General features: G+C 35.4%; 1 protein-coding gene across 15 annotated transcripts in view; it reads right to left on the reverse strand.

Moving 5' to 3' along the window:
* Window positions 1–20,134, reverse strand: part of col12a1a (collagen, type XII, alpha 1a) — a 195,770-nt gene that overhangs the window by 120,928 nt on the left and 54,708 nt on the right. For 9 of the 15 annotated variants that reach the window (XM_073927617.1, XM_068214689.1, XM_073927619.1 and 6 more), the window contains 7 exons: window positions 18,160–18,287; window positions 11,763–11,912; window positions 10,672–10,791; window positions 6,928–7,092; window positions 6,480–6,626; window positions 4,334–4,479; window positions 2,436–2,565 (listed from right to left, as the gene is read on the reverse strand). In XM_073927617.1, coding sequence (XP_073783718.1) covers window positions 2,436–2,565; window positions 4,334–4,479; window positions 6,480–6,626; window positions 6,928–7,092; window positions 10,672–10,791; window positions 11,763–11,912; window positions 18,160–18,287 — 986 coding nt within the window. The remainder of the gene's footprint in view (window positions 1–2,435; window positions 2,566–4,333; window positions 4,480–6,479; window positions 6,627–6,927; window positions 7,093–10,671; window positions 10,792–11,762; window positions 11,913–18,159; window positions 18,288–20,134) is intronic. The other 6 variants (XM_073927625.1, XM_073927624.1, XM_073927627.1 and 3 more) reach the window with 1 other exon arrangement.

Consider the following 20,134-nt stretch of genomic DNA (forward strand, 5'->3'; position numbering starts at 1 on the left):
TATCTTTGTCATGATGACAGTAAATAATATTTACAAGATATTCTTCAAGACACTTCTATACAGCTTAAAGTGACATTTAAAGACTTAACTAGGTTAATTAGGTTAACTAGACAGGTTAGGGTAATTAGGCAAGTTACTGTATAACGATGGTTTGTTCTGTAGGTTATCGAGAAAAAAAATATTAAAGGTGCTAATAATTTTGTCCCTAAAATGGTGTTTAAAAAAAATTAAAAACTAACAAATAAGAAACAAATAAGACTTTTTCCAGAAGAAAAAATATTATCAGACATACTGTAAAAATTTTTTTTACTGTGAAAAATTTTCTTGCTCTGGTAAACATCATTTGGGAAATATTTAAAACAGAAGAAAACAATTCGAAGGGGCTAATAATTCTGACTTTAACTGTGTATGTGTGAATATATATATATATATATATATATATATATATATATATATATATATATATATATATATATATATATATATATATATATATATATATATATATATATATTTATATATATATATATATATATATATATATTTATATATTTATATATATATATATATATATATATATATATATATATATATWTWTATATATATATATATATATATATATATATATATATATATATATATATATATATTTATATATATATATATATATATATATATATATTTATATATTTATATATATATATATATATATATATATATATATTTATATATTTATATATATATATATATATATATATATATTTATATATATATATATATATATATATATATATATATATATWTWTATATATATATATATATATATATATATATATATATATATATATATATATATATATATATATATTTATATATTTATATTTATATATATATCTATATATATATATTTATATATATATATATATATATATATATATTTATATATTTATATTTATATATATATCTATATATATATATTTATATATATATATATATATATATATATATATATATATATATATATATATATACATATATATATATATTTATATATATATATATATATATATATATATATATATATATATATATATGTATTTATATATATATATATATATATATATATATATATATATATGTATTTATATATATATATATATATATATATATATATATATATATATATATATATATWTATATATATATATATATATATATATATATATATATATATATATATATATATATATATATATATATTTTTATATATATATATATATATATATATATATATATATATATATATATTTATTTATATATATATATATATATATATATATATATATATATATATATATATATATATATATATATATATATATATATATATATATTGGTGTCAATAAATAATGTTAATTTTAGACAAATTTTATGCCAAATTTCATATTTCTTTAGTGAAATGTTTGCTGGACATGTTTTGTAAGATTCAGAGCAATGTGAAACAACAGCAATTATTAACAAAACATTAAAGTACTACAATGCAAAACAACAACGATTTACAACAAAATAGACAAAATAGTAAAACACAACATCAGAACCAATCCCTCATGAATATGTGATATGTTGCACATGTGTAAATAATTCTGTTCCGGATTATTTCTTAAGTGTCTTTATTTGTGTGTTTGTGTATGCTGATTAGGGTTGTTATGGTTTATGTATTCCTCCTGAACCATTACAGTACAGGGGGTCACGGTTCGGTTTATACACTAAGACTATGAATAGTCAGTCCAGATGTGCTTATCACTGGAGTTAGAAATGGTTCTGTCATGTTGCCGCTGTCAGGCAGTATGGTGGCTCAGTGGTTAGCACTGTTGCCTCAGAGCAAGAAGGTCACTGGTTCGAGTCCCGGTTGGGTCAGTTGACATTTCTGTGTGGAGTTTGCATGTTCTCCCTGTGTTGGCGTGGGTTTCCTCTGGGTGCTCTGGTTTTCCCCACTGTCCAAAGACATGCGGTATAGGTTAATTGAATAAACTAAATTGGCCGAATAAGTGTATGTGTGAATGAGTGTGTATGGGTGTTTCCCAATACTGGGTTATGGCTGGAAGGGCATCTATTGCGTAATATATATAGATTGCGTGTTAAAGCTATAATTGTTTTATCTTGAATTAGCGTCTTAAAAATTTGGTACTTTTGCCATGAGAGACACTACAGAAGACGTAATGTAAGTATAATAGTAATGCATGTCCGTCAAACATGTTTACATAGAAAAACAATGGCAATATAATATTCTGTCTCATCTCATGCTCCCGAGGTACACACCATATCGTGAACTCCACGATATGCACTGTTACACCCTTAACGCTGATGCATATTGATGAGGAACTGGCTCTGTCCGTTCTGCAGCTGAATGAATTGTGGGTAAATTGCACACTTACATGTGGTCTCTATGCCTCTGAGTGGGTCGCTGCTGTCCTCTCCCACCACTGAGTAAACCTTTACTATGTACTCGGTCAGCGGAGTGAGACCTTCCAAAACCACAGTGGTCACCGTCCCGTCCACAAACATCTACAACAGAGGAATGCAACATAACCTGGAGTCAGCAAGAGCAGGACACCACTGTGTTTTCAGAGCAAAAAAATCCAGCTTTTCTAGGTCAAATTCAAGTTAGCCTCTCCAAATCACTTCCGGACTTCCAGGCTTCCTGAAGAAATCGAGCTTAAGCTCAACACAAAGGCATCAACCCTCACTTTGCCACTATTGGTAGTTCATTCTGATGGTGAATTACACCAGATGCAGATGAATTGTTAAGCGAAAGTGATTTACATGTCTATGCAAAGATGTGATAGACATCCTGCGGTGTGGTTCCTGTGAATGATGCAATTCGAACAAATGACGAAATTGTTCTATATATATATAGAAAATAAATAAATAAATAAATAAATATGTATATATGTATACAGTTGAAAGCAGAAGTTGACATACACTCAAAAAATGGAACATAACCATTTAAAAAAATGTCTGATGGTAAATCATACTAAGCGTTTACTATTTTAGGTCCATTAGGATTACCTAAAGCATTTAAATTTGCTAAATGCCAGAATAATGAGAGTTTTTATTAATTTCTTGACAGTCAAAAGTTTACATACATTTCCTTGGTATTTTTTAGCTTTGCATTTAAACTGTACAACTTTGGTCAGATGTTTTGGATATCCTTCCACAAGCTTCTCACAAATCTTTGAAGGAATTTTGGCCCATTCCTCCTGACAGAATTGGTGTAACTGAGTCAGATTTGTAGGCTGTCAAGCTTTTTCAACTCTGCCCACAACTTTTCTATAGGATTGAGATCAGGGCTTTGTGATGGCCACTCCAAAATATTCACTCTGTTGTCCTTAAAGCACATTTTAACTAATTTGGCAGTGTGCTTAGGGTCATGGTCTGTTTGGAAGACCTATTTGTGGCCAAGTTTTAATTTCCTGACTGATGTCTTGAGATGTTGCTTCAGTATTTCTACATAATGTTCTTTCTTAATGATGCCATCTATGCTGTGAAGTGGACCAGTCCCTCCAGCAGCAAATCAGCCCCACAACATGATGCTGCCGCCCCCATACTTCACAGTTGGGATGGTGCTCCTAGGCTTATAAGCTTTCCCCTTTGTTCTCCAAATGTAACACTGGCCATTATGGCCAAACAGGTCAATCTTAGATCCATCAGAGCACTGAACATGTCTCCAAATATGAGTCTTTTTCCCAGTGTAATTTAGCCAATTGTAATCTGGCTTTGTTGTTGATTCTGGCTTGTTGATTTTCCCATGTTGTCACACAAGGAAGCAGTGTGTTTGAGCTTTTCCTTAAATACTATTCTACAGTTGTGCCTCCAATTAACTTAAATGTTTTCAATTAGCCAATCAGAAACTTCCAAAACCTCGACACCATCATCTGAGCTTTTTCAGAAGCAGAATAATCTTACTGTATGGAAACTTGACTTTTAAGAAAAGGTATAACAGTTTCTCAAAAATATCTCTCTCTCATTATTCTGATATTAAGCATAACAGAAACAAATGTAATAATCGTAACTAACCTAAAAGAGAAAAAATTTTGTCACATTAAATATGACTTATTTTTTTATACTGGTTTCAAACGTGTATATATATATATATATATATATATATATATATATATATATATATATATATACACACACACACACACACACACACACACACACACACACACACACACACACACACACACACACATACATTTGGATTGTTTGAGTTTTAACCAAAACTGGGCAATTTTAATGTCAAAAGCTCCTTTAAAATATTTGCGGATACCTGTTGCTGTGGTTCTCCTCCAGCGGTGCTCACATACTCCACTCTGTACTTCTCCACAGGCCCGTCAGGAGCCACCCAAGTGGCACGGAAAGAGTAATGTGTGACCTCTGAGGTGGTCAGATCAGTGGGTGGCTCTGGTCCTCCTCCTGGGAAGGAGAATGACAGTAGTTAGGCTTCAACCTTTGACCCCTCACATACTCCAGAATGAACAGTTTTATGGTGTCTGTCATCATGGCTGTTTCTCACTACAACTAAATCACTATTTCTGTAAATAACTAGAATGTTTAAACCTTTTGTTTTAGTAGTATTATTATTATAGTTATTTTATAATTCACTTTTACACATTTGATAAAAAGGTTAAAATAAATAAGTGCATTTTTAGTACTTTTTAGATTTTTTCTTTTCATTAGCATAATATAATATAATATAATATATATAATATAATATAATATAATATAATATAATATAATATAATAATATAATATAATATAATATAATATAATATAACATAATATAATATAATATAATATAATATAATATAATATAATATAATATAATATAATATAATATAATATAATATAATATAATATAATAATATAATATAATAAAAATTGAATAAAAAATATATATAATATAAATATAATAACATAATATAATACAAATATACTTCACATGAGGGCTAATAATTATGAATTCAGCTATATATATATATATATAAATTTGTAAAAATTATTTATTGTTACACATTTTACCCATTTCTCAAGGAATATAGACAATATATATTGTGCATTTAAACAGAACAGTTATTAAGTAGTACACTTAATAAACATATTCATTATTTCATATTAATATTCATTAAAAATGAGATTCATTTATAAGTGGTCATTTAAGATATTCAGAAACAGAATGATAATATATTTAACTTCAAAATATGATACTTCTGTTCACTCTCTATCTGATTATGACTTCTCAGAAAGAAAATAATCTCATGCTAATATTAAATGAATCCTATCCCTTGTTTTAGTAACACAGGAACAAAAATTTGTCAGGACTGTCTTTTTTCTTGCATTCTAATAAGGACCCATGAGATTAAAGTAAAACTAAGCGGCTTAAATTGTGTTATTACATGGTGAATAGTGTCTGAATTGCAGCCGTGTTATCTTAATGTGTTGATGAGTGCTGTCATCAGCTAATCCACAAGTGTTTGCCTTTCCTTTCTTTGCTCTTTTTCCTCTTTTAGAATGTGTTCAAGTGTATTTAAATGTTGTTGTTTTTATCAGTTTGTTAATTGTAACTGGAATAATTGACAAAGGCCTGTTGAATCATTAGAAAATAATGCACATAATAAGGTGGTGATGTGGTCATAATGTCAAGCAGAGTGATCGATATACCTCTGGTGTGCTTTTTTTTTCTAATAACTCAATAGAGCACAATCAATTATTCCACTTTTACTACTCATACCACCAACACAATCTCACAGCAATTCGTAACTTTTTCATTTAGTGGCTAATTCGTATGAATTCGTACGATCTAATTAGTACAATTTAGTATGATTTGCTCATCCCCCAATGACGGTTGGGGTTAGGGGTGGGGTCAAGGGCCCACGCCTCCTTTTTAAAATCGTACCATTTCGTACGACTGAACTCGTACGAATTCGTACGAATTAGCCACTAAACTGGCAAAACGTAAAATACTTACGTTTTCTCGTGAGATCAGGCTGGTTACCACACTTAATGACACTGTTCAGATGTTGTATTTCAGGCATTTGTCCTCAAACTACTTCTGTGTGTAGCACTAGTTTCTTAAACACCTCATCCAAACCCTTCTTGATGTATTTTAATGTGATTTTGCACTGATGTAACTGTGAAATAACTGAAATCATTCAGCGTAGTGATACAAAACTCCAATGCACTCTAAACCTGCCGGAACTACTTTAGCTGTGCATTTATCTAAAAACAACTGGGCACCTTAGAAGGTTCATCAGCCAATCAGAATCAACCGTTCAACAGCCTTGTAGTAGAACGTTTTCAAATTAAATAACATAACAGGCAACCCACTATTTCCATATTGTAGATACTACAGATGAATATAATAAGAAGCAACTCTCCTATTGGGTAAAGACGCATGAATATATCATGGCCCTGACCTGGACCTTTGACGCTGTTGCACAGGTTGTTTGTGAGGTCATCCACAATGTCCAGCAGGAAGGAGAAATCAGCCACGTTGTACATGTGAATGTCATCGGGATCGGAAGCAATGGTTCTCAACTCATTCTCATCTGCGTTCTTTACACCTGCAGATCACAGAACATGTTAAAGAGATGAACATTTCCTCGTTTACTCACCTGCAGTTGTTTTAAAACTCTTGAACACAAAGGAAGATATTCTGAAGAATGCAGCCACTGACATCCATAGTAGGAACAAAAAAATACTATGAAAGTCAATGGCTGCATTCTTCAGAATATCTTCCTTTGTGTTCAACAGAAGAAAGAAACATGTTTGAACAAGTTTGAGGATGACTGAAATTTCGTTTCTGGGTGAACTGCCTCTTTAAAGGCCTAAACAGAAAGTCTACAAACGCAAACTAGTTCTTACCAATGGCGTACAGTTCAATCCCTTGGTCCCGCAGGTTCTGTGAGTTCGCCACAATGTCGTCTTGGGACTTGCCATCAGTGACCAGGACGCCGATCTTTCTGGAGTTTGGACGCATGCCAACGTTAGGCTTGAAGTTATTCTGAAGGATGTAATTCAAAGCAAGGCCTGCGGAATAAGAGAATACATGGTAATAAGACTCTCATAAACAACACGGTTTAAGAAAGCCAAATTAAAAACAAACTTAATCCTATTAATGATGCACTAAGCAATATTTGAAAATCGCCTTCACAGTTTTGGAGCCTCAAAACATACTTGCAGCCAATCAGCATGTCTAATAACTATAGCAGAGATATCAAAAAGAGTGGGGTCATGTAAGATTACGTTCATTTGATTTGTTGCATTAATTATAGGGATACACTGAAATGAATTTTTTTTGACCGATACCCATATCCAATAACTCTTTGGATTTGGAGAATAAGAGAATTCTTGGTAATAAGAGTGTAAATAAGCAACACAGCTCAAAATTTGTCAAATTAATAGTTATTCCCTAAACACAATTGCAGCCAATTAGCAGTAAGAGTCGTGTCTAGTAACTATAGCAGAGATATCAAAAAGGGGCAGGGCCTTGTTAGATTATGAGCATATTTGTTTTAGTGCCTTGAAATATAAGGATACACTGATATGGGTTTTTTTGACCGATACCGATAACTTTAGATTTAGTAGACTAAGTTAATATTTTGTAATAGGAGTCTAAATAAACAGCAGAGCTAAAAGCAAACCAAATGAAAAACAAACTAAATCATATTAAAGATTAAACTAAGCAATATTCGAAAATCGCTTTTGATCACAGTATTGGAGTCCCAAAACACTCTTGCAGCCAATCAGCATTAAGGGGCGTGTCTAGCAACTATAGCAGAGATATCAAAAGGAATGGCGTCTTTTAAGATTACATTAGTTTATTGTAGTGCCTTTAAATAGAGGGATGCACCGATATGGATGTTTTGACCGATACCGATAACTCTTTAGATTTCGAGAATTAGAGAATATTTGGTAGTAAGGGTCTAAATAAACAACCCTAAACGCGATTCAAATAAAAACCAAAGTGAACCATATTAACGATACACTAAACATTATTTGAAAATCATTTTTGATCGCAGTTGTAATGCCCTAAAACATATTTGCAGGCAATCAGCATCAAGGGGTGTGTCTAGTAACTATAGCAGACATATATGCCTTTAAATATGAGGATACAACAATATGGGTTTTTTCACCGATACCGATAATCGACCGATAAATGGATAACTAGATTTGGATAATAAGAGCATAGTTAGTAAAAATAAATAACACTGCTAAAAGTTAGTCAAATGAAAATTGACAAACGTAACCATATTAAGGATGCAATAAGCAATATTTGAAAATTGCTTTTGATTGCAGTGTTGGACCAAGTCTAAAAACACACTTAAAGCCAATCAGCACTAAGGAAATTTTTGACCGATACCGATAACTAGGACCGGACGTAATCATGACTAAAACCTTAATATATGAAATAAAAAATTATACCTTTTAAACTTTTATTTAATTTTTAAAATGCAAATTCTTTTAGATTCACTTTATTTGTTAAACAAAGCAAGTCTCTCATATAATATCTCTACTAAAAGACAGAAAAAATTACTTTACACACTATATTGTAAATAAATCATACTGTAATTAATTTAAAAACAGAATAAACTTAGATTTACTCAAGTAAATAAACAGATAATGATGGGCTAAAAATCTGCAGAATTCTGAGGAAAATCTGCGGAATTCTGCGCACGCAGATTTCGTGTGGGCCTACCGATAACTCTTTTGATTTAAAGACCTTTACACTAACAATAATATAGATTTTTCAAATTTATTTGCACAATTGCAAATACAAAAGGCCAACACGAAAAGTGAACTTCAGAAAAGTTTGAACTGATTACTGAACTTTAACTTTTCTTTATACAACTTTCCTTTATGTAAATGAAAAAATAAATATGGCCCCTTTAAGTAAAATTTTGAAGACTTCAAAATGATCTCTATGATGAAAATGCTGCTAAAAACTTTTACTAATCAGACAGAACTGACAGAAGGCTAGAAAATGTGGTTCATGACTCTTTTCGATTTGAAGTGTAGCTGAACACTAGACTATTAGTGTTGGCAATTTAGGTTTACAGATCATCCAGCCTGATTTCACGAGAAAACGTGAGTATTCTACGTTTTGTCAGTTTAGTGGCTAATTTGTACGAATTCGTATAAGTTCAGTTGTACAAAATTGTACGATTTTAAAAAGGAGGCGTGGCACCTAACCCCACCCCCTAAACCCAACTGTCATTGGGTGATGAGCAAATCGTACTAAATTGTACGAATTAGATCGTACGAAATCATACGAATTAGCCACTAAGTCAAAAAGTTACGAATTGCCGTGAGATTGTGTTGGATCATCAGGCTTTTGTTCACCTCTGCATTGCATTCCAGATTTTAAAAACAGAGGGCCCTATTATACACCTGGCGCAAGCCATAACGCAATTGTTGTTTGTTAGTTTCAGATTGGCGCAAGAGTCGTTTTGACGTTTTGCAGCACGCTGTTTAAATAGCAATTGCATTTGCGCTCATATGTGCACCCATAGGCGTTCTGGTCTAAAACAGGAGGTGTCTGAGGTGCATTGCTATTTTGAGAAACTATAATAGATTTTTCAATAGACCAAAACAAAGCCGGTCTAAAGTTTAGCGCAGAACGCGTTAGTTATGCGCCTCGCTTACACATTGCTTAATACAAATAGGATGTAGAGCAATACGCAAATATCTTTAAAAATGAAAAAGAATAAAAATATTAAGGTTATATATAGGAAATAATAAGGATATAGGATATAAATATAAAGGATTAAAGTATTACAAAACATATTATTTTCTGGTCTACATAAATATAAAAATCTCGGGGGCTGTTTTAGTTTATTCATGACAATTTGCTTTAGTATAATGTTATTATTATTAGCAGTATTATTTATTATATCCATATTTATATTTGTTTTATTAAAAACAAGCCTAGATTTGCCCACCTGTCAGGTTTTGGACCATATGGGGCACAGCATGTGTTTTAGGATATAACTAAATTTTTTGAGTACACTTCGTTATTTTTGTTCATTTGTTCGTTTGCTGGAAATTAGAACTGAATTTAGAAATAGTTTTGAAACAAATCTTTGCACTTAAACAAAATTAATTATCTATAGGCTAATTGATGTCTGTGCGTATAAGAAGTTTCCCTATTCACGAAAATGAAAGTGAAAGTAAAAGTAAAGAATGAGGAGGCTCATCTCTCATTCTCGTGCTGTAGATGCTCTGTTTAACTGTTTTATTGCTAGTGAAGTGTTCAGTTTTTCCACTCACAAAGTCTGTCATGTAAATAGCAAATGCGCTATGGCATGACCCAACTGGCTCTTAAAGGGAATAGGAGATAAAACTCTGATTGGTTTAATCTCAATACACACCTAAAACTCATTAAGAGAATAAGCTCAACCCTGTTAGACCATGCACCACGGTGCAAAGCGGATTTTTCCGTCCTTACATTAGCAAAAGTAAATTCTAACACACCCTTAATGCGTTTGCACCCTGCGCTTTGCGCTTTGCGCATGGATCTTCGAAATAGAGCCCAGAGAGTGCTGATTATAAAACGATTTAAATGTATTTTTCCTCTAATATGCGGAGTCTGAAGCAATATTAAGGTACCGGTGAGAGTGTTTCCTCCTTTGTAGGGTAGATTGGCCACCGCATCCAGCAGCTGAGTCCTGGTTCTGTGAGCATTGAGATGCCACTCAGTCTTCGGGTCTCCGCTGTACTGTGCCAGACCTAAAAAACCCCAAACATATAGCATCAGATGTAGTGAAGATTTTAATGCTCAGATTTTATACTACAAATCTAATTGTTTACATATTGATTTGTCAATCTTTAGTGTAAATAACTAAAAATTCTGAAATTAGGATACATTTACTTGACGTTCTGAATGACATTAGATATTAAGTCTTGTTTACTACAGAATTGTGTCATATTTCGTTGCTCCATGGTACAGCAGTAAAGTTCCTTGATTATTACGCCTGATTGAGAGTATAGTTCCTATCCTCTCATAGGTACAGAAGAGTCAAGCTTTAAATAGGAAAATGATCAAAACTCTTTTTTGACATTTTTTGACTGAGATGCTAATGGTCTAATCCAATTCAATGATTTATGCTAAGCTAAGCTAAAAGTGATCCAGCCAGACAGGCTAAATGGATACAAAAAACGTTTAAACTGTACACCAGGGGTCACCAAACTTGTTCCTGGAGGGCCGGTGTCCAGCAGATTTTAGCTCCAACCCTAATCAAACACACCTGAACAAGCTAATCAAGCTCTTACTAGGTATTCTTGAAACACCCAGGCAGGAGTGTTGAGGCAAGTTGGAGCTAAACCCTGCAGGGACACCGGCCCTCCAGGACCAAGATTGGTGACCCTGCTGTACACTAACCATATAATAATTAGAATATCAATAGTAATACTTCTCAATTATGCCTAACTATAAGCAACCAACCCTAAAAATACTCATTAGTTAATTAGTAATTAGTACAGAGTATTTAATTAATATTATTCAGTACTTCCTGTAGCGATAACATCAGTTTAAAGTAAAAACATAACCCAAATGTGATCTTCAAACTCAAGAGTAGCATCTAAGTAATGGAAATCTTAAGTAAACATCTCTCTTTGTTGCCTGCTAACTTGCAATGAGACCTGTTTAGTTGTTTTTTCTCTTTCACGGATCGATTTTCTCAGTAAGGTGCTTCTCTTACCAATCTGGACACGATCGGGGCCGATGTCGAAGACTCCCACCATGCGAGCAATGAAATTGCGTATGGTCTTGAAGTTCAGGCGACCAATGCTCCAAGATCCATCAACAAGCAGGACGATATCCGCTTGGGCCGTGGTTTTACACTGGGCATCTGTATGGTCAGAAAACATTAAGTCAGGCCGTTCATTAGCACACGCTCACTATTAATGTTAACAACAAACTATTATTAAAGGTACAGTTCAGCCAAAACATTTACTCTGTCAGAGTTTCATTCTTCTGTTGAACACAAAATATGTTGGAAAATCCACCCATTGACTTCCACAGTATTTTTGGGTTTTACTATGGTTGTCAATGGCTGCTTTTCTCAAACATTCTTCAGAATATCTTGTTTTGTGTTCAACAGAAGATCCTAAAACTTTCCATCAAATAGAAGTTTGCATTTTTTGGGTGAACTATCCCTTTAAGCAGCCGACAAAATCAAAGTGGACATTGATTTGCAATAGAAAATGATGCACACTCGAGCTCAGACACACAAAACAAGCAGGACAAACCAGTTTATTGGGCATTTACAGACAGATACATTTTACATTGCATGTTGGATGGCATCATTTCAAACTATAAAGCCTTTGTTTGTGAGCGAAGTCTTGGTTTGAATCCCATCTTGTGCTCTCTCCAGATACCTGAATGAAGTGAAAAAAGTGGGAAAGTGCCGCCCCGTCTGGATCTGCTCAAAGAAAACATGTTGCATAATTGTCTGATTTATAGATCATTCCCCCGAGCAACAAAAAATAGAAAAACATGGATGGATAAACACTCGGCTAATCTTTTCAAAAGCTGCGGTTATTATGTTTATGAAATGTGTTATCTAGACATGCCTGTGTGGGAATTTCTTAGGCGTAATAAAACAAATTGTCTGAGGCTTTAAAGAGATTTATCACCAGAGCAGGTGTTGTGGAATTATGAGCCCTTGTACCCTAAAAACTACAGCCAGGAACATACTTGAAGCACATGAACAAACACAGTTGTAAAATGCTTGGTCAATGCACTGTGCGCACACTTTTTTCAGGAAATGCATTTATTTTACAACTCCCCTAGAGGTCAGTGGAGTTTTTACCGTTTTAAAATCTATTCAGCCAATCTTCAGGTCTGGCGGGAGCACGTTAGCTTAGCTTAGCATAAATCATTAAATCAGATTAGACCATTAGCATCTTACTCCAAAAAGAACAATTTGATTCCTAAACTCTCATAATTACAGAAGAGTCAAGCTTTAAATAAGAAAGTGATCAGTGAAAGTTTTGAGTGAGATGCTAATGGTCTAATCTGATTCAATGATCTATGCTAAGCTAAGCTAAAAATGCTCTTTCCAGATCCGTAGAGTGGCATAATGAATTAAAAATGTTTAACTGTTCAAACCTCTGGAAGTTGTAAAATGAGCCTAATTCCCAAAAGGTGGTATTTTATGACCTGCCAGTTACTAAGATATTGGCTGTTCAATAGTAATTGATAAATAATACCTTATTGGCTATTAATAAGTGGCAAATTAGGAGTTAAAAGTGAGCTGAAAGTCTTAGTTAATGGTTCGTTAATAGAGAGAATTGTACCTTAAAATAAAGCGTGACCTCCAGCTGATTAATCTACAAGATAATAACATTACATGTTTAGCATTCAGCAGACAGGATTGTCTTTAGAACGTTTGGTAAGATAGTCGTTATTGTTTTTCAAGAAATGTGAAAAAATGATTTATTATTTTAGGCATTCTTGATAGAAAGTATGTAAGACCATCGTCAATGTTTCATTTTAAATGATATGAGATGCTAATGGTCTAATCTGAGTCAAGGATCTATGCTAAGCTAAGCTAAAAATGCTCTTTCCAGATCCGAAGATCGTCTAGATGGATTCAAAAATGGTAAAACAAAATTGTTTAAACCTACTGGAGTTGTTAAATTAATCTATTTCCCAAAAGGTTGAGTTTTGTTACTTGCCTGTTAGTATTAGTTGTTCATTAGTAATTGATAATTATTAATCGCTTAATGTCTATTAATACGTGGCGAATTAAAACTGAGCTAAAAGCATTAGTTAATAGTTCGTTAATAGAGAGAATTGTACTTTGAAATAAAGTGACCTCCAGCTGATTATTCTACAAGATAATAACATTACATGTTTAGCATTCAGCAGACAGAATTGTCTTTAGAACGTTTGGTAAGATGGTCGTTATTGTTTTTAAAGAAATGTGAATCAATGATTTATTATTGTTGGCATTCTTGATAGAAAGTTCGTAAGACCATCGTCAACGTTTAATTTAAAATGATATGAGATGCTAATGGTCTAATCTGAGTCAAGGATCTATGCTAAGCTAAGCTAAAAATGCTCTTTCCAGATCCGGAGATCGTCTGGATGGATTAAAAAATGGTAAAACCCAATTGTTCAAACATATGAGAGTTGTAAAATGAGTCTATTTCCCAAAAGGTTAAGTTTTGTTACTTGCCAGTTAGTTTTGGTTGTTCATTAGAATTTGATAATTATTAATCGCTTAATGACTATTAATACGTGGCGAATTGAAAGTGAGCTAAAAGCCTTAGTTAATAGTTCGTTAATAGAGAGAATTGTACCTTAAAATAAAACGTAAATAATATACAGGATAATAACATTACATCTTTAGCATTCAGAAGACAGAATTGTCCTTAGAACGTTTGGTAAAATAGTCGTTTTTGTTTTGAAGAAATTTCAAACTGATTTATTATTTTAAGCATTCCTGACAAAAAGTTTGTAAGACCATCATTAATGTTTTTAATTTAAAATGATTTTGTAATAGGGCGGCATGGTGGCTCGGCGGTTAGTACTGTCACCTCACAGCAAGAAGGTCTGGTTTGAGTCCCAGCTGGGCCAGTTGGCACTGGGAGTTTGCATGTTCTCCCCGTGTTGGTGTGGGTTCCCTCCGGGTGCTCCAGTTTCCCCCACGGTCCAAACACATGCGGTACAGGTGAATTGAATAAGCAAAATTAATTGAAGCAAACTTCTTGCTGTGAGGCGACAGTGCTAACCACTGAGCCACCGTGACACCCTATTAGAAAATTAAAAGATAAAAATCTCACATTTAATTCAGTTATTTTAATCCAGTGTGTTAACATTGAGTTTAACTTTAATGAAATAATATTCATGTATTTATTTTAGAGGCCATGGTCTTTAGCCTCCTTGGTAGAGCAACCGACTCCCATGCGGAAGGTCGCCGGTTCGATACCAGCTCGGAGCGGGTTGGGTGGTGTAGGACCGGCGGGGTTACATTGGTGCCGTGACCCGGGTGGGAGTGAGGTTTAGGGGGGTGAGTGTAAAGGAGGCCAGCTAGTGTGTGCTTTGCAGGTAAACCTCACTCCTCTGACCTCTAAAGGTGCTCTAGCGACAGACGCCAGAGGCCATGGTATTTAGCCTCCTTGGTAGAGCACCCGACTCCCATGCAGAAGGTCGCCGGTTCAATACCAGCTCGGAGCGGGATGGGTGGCGTAGGACCAACGGGGTTACATTAGTCTCTTATTTATCAGGGATCGCCACAGCGGAATGAACCGCCAACTATTTTGGCATATGTTTTATGCAGCGGGTGGCCTTCCAGTACTGGGAAACTGCATGCAAACTTCTTGAGAAAAACTAGAATTTTAATTGTTTCTACACTCAAAAAATGATTTCTTTGTTGCTTGTTCTACCCAATTCTGGAGATTTTTCGGGGGAAACAAATGTTTTATGTTCAATCTCAAAATAGTCATGCTAACTTAATGAATTTGGGACAACATGAATAAATTGTGTGGACTCCTGCATTTTCTTACAGTATCAGGGGGGTTGTTTTTTTCATTACTAATTATATAACACCAGTTCAAATCAAAATTAATTGTTTTTTACTTATTCCAGTATAAGATGTACTGTGACTGAAAGACATGGTAGTTTCACTGTTTTTCAGTGTGTAGTCCAAAGAGCCAGAATTATCATTGTTGTTCGTTTTGTTAAAACGACCTGAGAATATCTGCCTTTAGCTCTCCTGCTGGTGTGGGTCACCACCGGTTCTGTCTTCAATTAGCAGCAACATTCCAGGCCAGGGTCAGCCGACCATGTGCAAAGCTTTCATTCTGTATGTCACGTTTTTTTCCCCCTAACCAAGTTGTAAAGCATCTGTAATTGTAAGCAGATAATCTTTCTGGCTCTTGAAATTCAAGAGTCCTTCCACGCGAAGCAGGCAGAGACATGGCTACCATGTGGTGCGGTCACCCTGTCTGCTCTTTCACAACACAATTAGCTCTGCTGAAAGGTATTTGCCATTACTCAAAGCAGCAGACTGCACACTACTTTTCCCATTCAGAACGGACCGACGATCTTTAAAACGTCATGCTTTGCTGGAGCCCGTTTGATTAGCTAAATGAAAAGCAGACATGTTTGATTTATTTGCAGATGAGTGGTGTATGCTAATAGCTTTTGGAAGTCAAGTTACATGCAGCAAGCTGAATGATCCACTGAGATCGAGGGTGCGTTTCCGAAAGCTATCCAAGTTTATTCATTCATTTTCTTGTCGGATTAGTCCCCTTATTAATCTGGGGTTGCCACAGCGGAATGAACCGCTAACTTATCCAGCAACTTTTTACGCAGTGGATGCCCTTCCAGCTGCAACCCATCCCTGGGAAAGCTATCTAAGTTCCATCGTTACAAATATAGTTCAGGGATATGGCGTTTCCCGAATACAGCATTCCAACGAACACTCGCAAGCTGCATGGCAAACTTGCGCATTTGCTAATATAACTCAAGAGCTGTAGTTAGAAGCAGAGTTCCCGGCAGTGTTCTATTCCCAGGTATCCCCCTATGCCCTATTCATTTAGAATGTTCCAATGTCCCATAAATGATTTTAAAAAAACCTAAAGCATTTCAAGAGTTCACACTTAGCTGATGATTTATAAAAGCTTGTTTGCCATGCTGTCCCGGGAGAGAGCCCCGAGCTCAAGGGCTCCTCGAGCCCGGGGCTTCCTCCCGTTGGCAGAGCAAGAGGGGAGCCTGAGCTCGGTGGATCTCAGAACTCCCCTGCTGCGGTAGCTAAGGGAACACAAGGGATTAGACAAAGCTTGATTGTTATGTATGTTGAATGTCTTTGGATGGTGGGAGGAAACCGGAGAACCCGGGGAAAACCCACGCGGACACGGGGAGAACATACAAACTCCTCACAGAAACACCCACCGGTCCTGTGGAACCAGGGCTGGCAGTGTTCTTGCTGTGGGGCTCACAGTGATAACCACTGGGCCGCCGTGCCGCCCAATCAGAGGTAAAGGAGGAAAAGGGGAGGAGGCGGGTTTCTTCCAAACGAAGATAAAGTGAACTGAAAACTGTGGCTATTTATAGTAGCTTAGGGCTCATATGATTGGAAGATAGTGATTAGCAAATGCGAGACCGGCCGTGATAAATCATAAGCACGTGATCCTCTCGGAATTAGTTTATGAATAAACTTCACAAAGTAGTTTCCTTTCAAAGTTAGTTTTTAAAGTTCAGTTTTAGAACTAATCATTGCACTCCCTTCGTAGTGCACTTTGAAGTGATTCATTCATTCATTTTCCTACGAAGTCCCTTATTCTCAATAATATTTGTAAGTAAAATAGAGGCCTTAAATGTGCCATTTACACGTTTCAATTAATATGGAAAGCAAATGCATTTTTTAATCAAAACTAATATTGGATTTAAAAAATGTGTATTCATGACAATATAATACAATATAAATTCTACAACAAAATAAAAAAATATTTTCTTTAAAGACTTTCTGGTCCCACTTTATATTAAGTGGCCTTAACTAATATGTACTTACATAGGAATTAATAGTTTGTTACAATGTACTTATTGTGCATATGCATGTATTTACTGTGTACTTATGCTTGATTAAATACATGCATGTAATTACATCTGTAATTAACTTTTGTAACTACATTTGTAAATACACTGTTGACCATCCCTTACACCTTAACCTACCCTTAAACCAACCCATACCACCAAACCTGTCCATAACCCAACCTCTATCCCAACTCAAAAGCACCACAAGTGTTCTCAAATACAGTATAAACACAGTAAGTACATTGTATTTATTTTTTAAAGTAAGTACATAGTAGTTAGGGACACTTAATATAAAGTGGGACCGACTTTCTTAACTCCGTTTAGAGCATCATTGTAGACATTTTACATTATAACTATACGGTTCAAATGATGCATCTCCAACAGAGCAACTACACTTTTGGGAAACACTTGTCACAACATTGTTCATTTCCCGAAAGATGCATCGTATTAAGGTAGTTCAGCTGCGAGTTACGTTATTGTTTAGGAAACGCTGATTGGTTGGTTTGGGAGTGTTAAGTTTCAGGTTTAGAATTGTCCATTATAAGTCTTACCTGAAGGTGTATAAGGGAGGTTTTCAGAAGCTGCGTCAGAGAGGGTGGTCTTCTCCTCTCCAGCCAATGGCATACTCTCTCCTCCATCAAACATACCAAACACATTTACCGTATACTTAGTGCCGGCCCTGTAAGAAAATCCACAAAGCACGGTTAACAATCTCCTCTGTCAACCTGACGAGGCTTATACATCAGCTGAAGGGCAAAACGAGGCTGCTGACTGACAAGTTATTTTATCTTGATTTAAGCATGGCCTTTGACACCACTTCTCATGCTCTCCTTCTTAAGGCTAATTTATACTTCTGCATCGAGTGCACGCGGTAGGTCTGGCGTAGCCTTTGCTTACCCTTTAACATACTCTGACACGGACCCTGATGTTGCAACATCAGGAGAACAAGCACTGACAGAGGTGCACAACTCAGTAGGATCCCATAAGAAAAAATGTGCACAAACTACGATGGAAACACATTTAGGGAATGAATTCCAAATATCCGCATCCAAATTTGATTTTAACAGATATTCATTAATTTCCTTTATTAATCAGGGGTCATCACAGTGGAATGAACCGCCAACTTATCCAGCATATGTTTTACGCAGCGGATGCCCTTCCAGCTGGAACCCATCACTGGGAAACATCCATACACTCTCATTCACACTCATACACTATGGACAATTTAGCTTACCCAATCCACCTATACCACTTGTTTTTGGACTTGTGGGGGAAACCAGAGCACCCGGAGGAAACCCACGCAAACACGGGGAGAACATGCAAACTCCACACAGAATTGCCAGCTGACCCAGCCGAGGCTTGAACCAGCGACCGTCTTGCTGTGAGGCAATTGTGTGAGCCACCGTGCTGTCAGGATTTAACAGATATGTGAAGTAGTCACTATGGGATGTCTTTAATGGACCCACCAGTGGATCAAGCACACTGTAAAACATCTGAAATGTTTTAATCTTTCTAAACTCCCTCAGCCAAAGTCTGTCATCACAGTGGTTTTTGAGTATGATTACTATATCATTATTACCTCATGAATTGTCTTGAACATCTGGGCTCTCTGTGTTTCATCTTCTGACGAGCAACTTATTTATTATATAAGAAAATGTCTTACTATAGCTTCTCTTACTGCAAGCAAATTACATTTTTCCTTTTGATACTTAACTTATTAATTAATTTCCTTTCGGTACGTAACTTATTGTGTCGTATGAGTGTTAACAAATGTGCTTTCGAATAAAATGTTCAAGTTTCTTTTTTAATATTATTATTAGCATAATAAGGGTGCTTTCACACCTACACTTTTGTTTCGGAACGTGTCTCGTTTGCCCAGTTAGCGCGGTTCGTTTGGCATATGTGAACAGGGCAATCGCGCTCTGTTCCGCGTCAAAGTAATCGCTCCGAGATCGCTTGAATGAGGTGGTCTCGGCTCGATTGAAACGAACCCTGGAGCGGTTCGATTGCAGTGAGAAAGCGATCCGATCCGAGCGCGGTTATATCACAGTGTTTTATGGATATGTAATAGGCTTACGGCTATATGAAGAGAGAATTATGAGTAGGGCGGGAAGTTTCGCGAGTCTCCGGATGCCCGCAAACGAGTGATGATCTCCCGGTAATCTTGCGTTTCCCTCCCGGCCCTCAAATAGGGATTGTCGCGCACCCTTCTCACCCCTCCCCACTGCATCTCTCCTCAGACACATCGCACGCGCGCACCCTGTCAATCACCACCAAACCACCACCTCTCCTGACAGTTTAGCGGGACGCTGTAAAATAAACCCTGACACTCTGACCAATGTGAGGAGAGTTTACTCGCACGTGACTTGTTTTAGCTCTTTTGGTCCGATTAGAAACTTTGCAGTGTGAAAGTGAACCGCTCCAAGAGCAAAGAACAACAATGTAACAATTGTAATCTCTGTTTCAGAACAACTGAATCAATTTACAGGTGTAAAAGCACCCTAAGATAGGAATATTAACACATAT

Source organism: Danio rerio, chromosome 17 (genome assembly GCF_049306965.1).
Source record: "Danio rerio strain Tuebingen ecotype United States chromosome 17, GRCz12tu, whole genome shotgun sequence".
In the NCBI taxonomy this organism is placed as follows: Eukaryota; Metazoa; Chordata; class Actinopteri; order Cypriniformes; family Danionidae; genus Danio; species Danio rerio.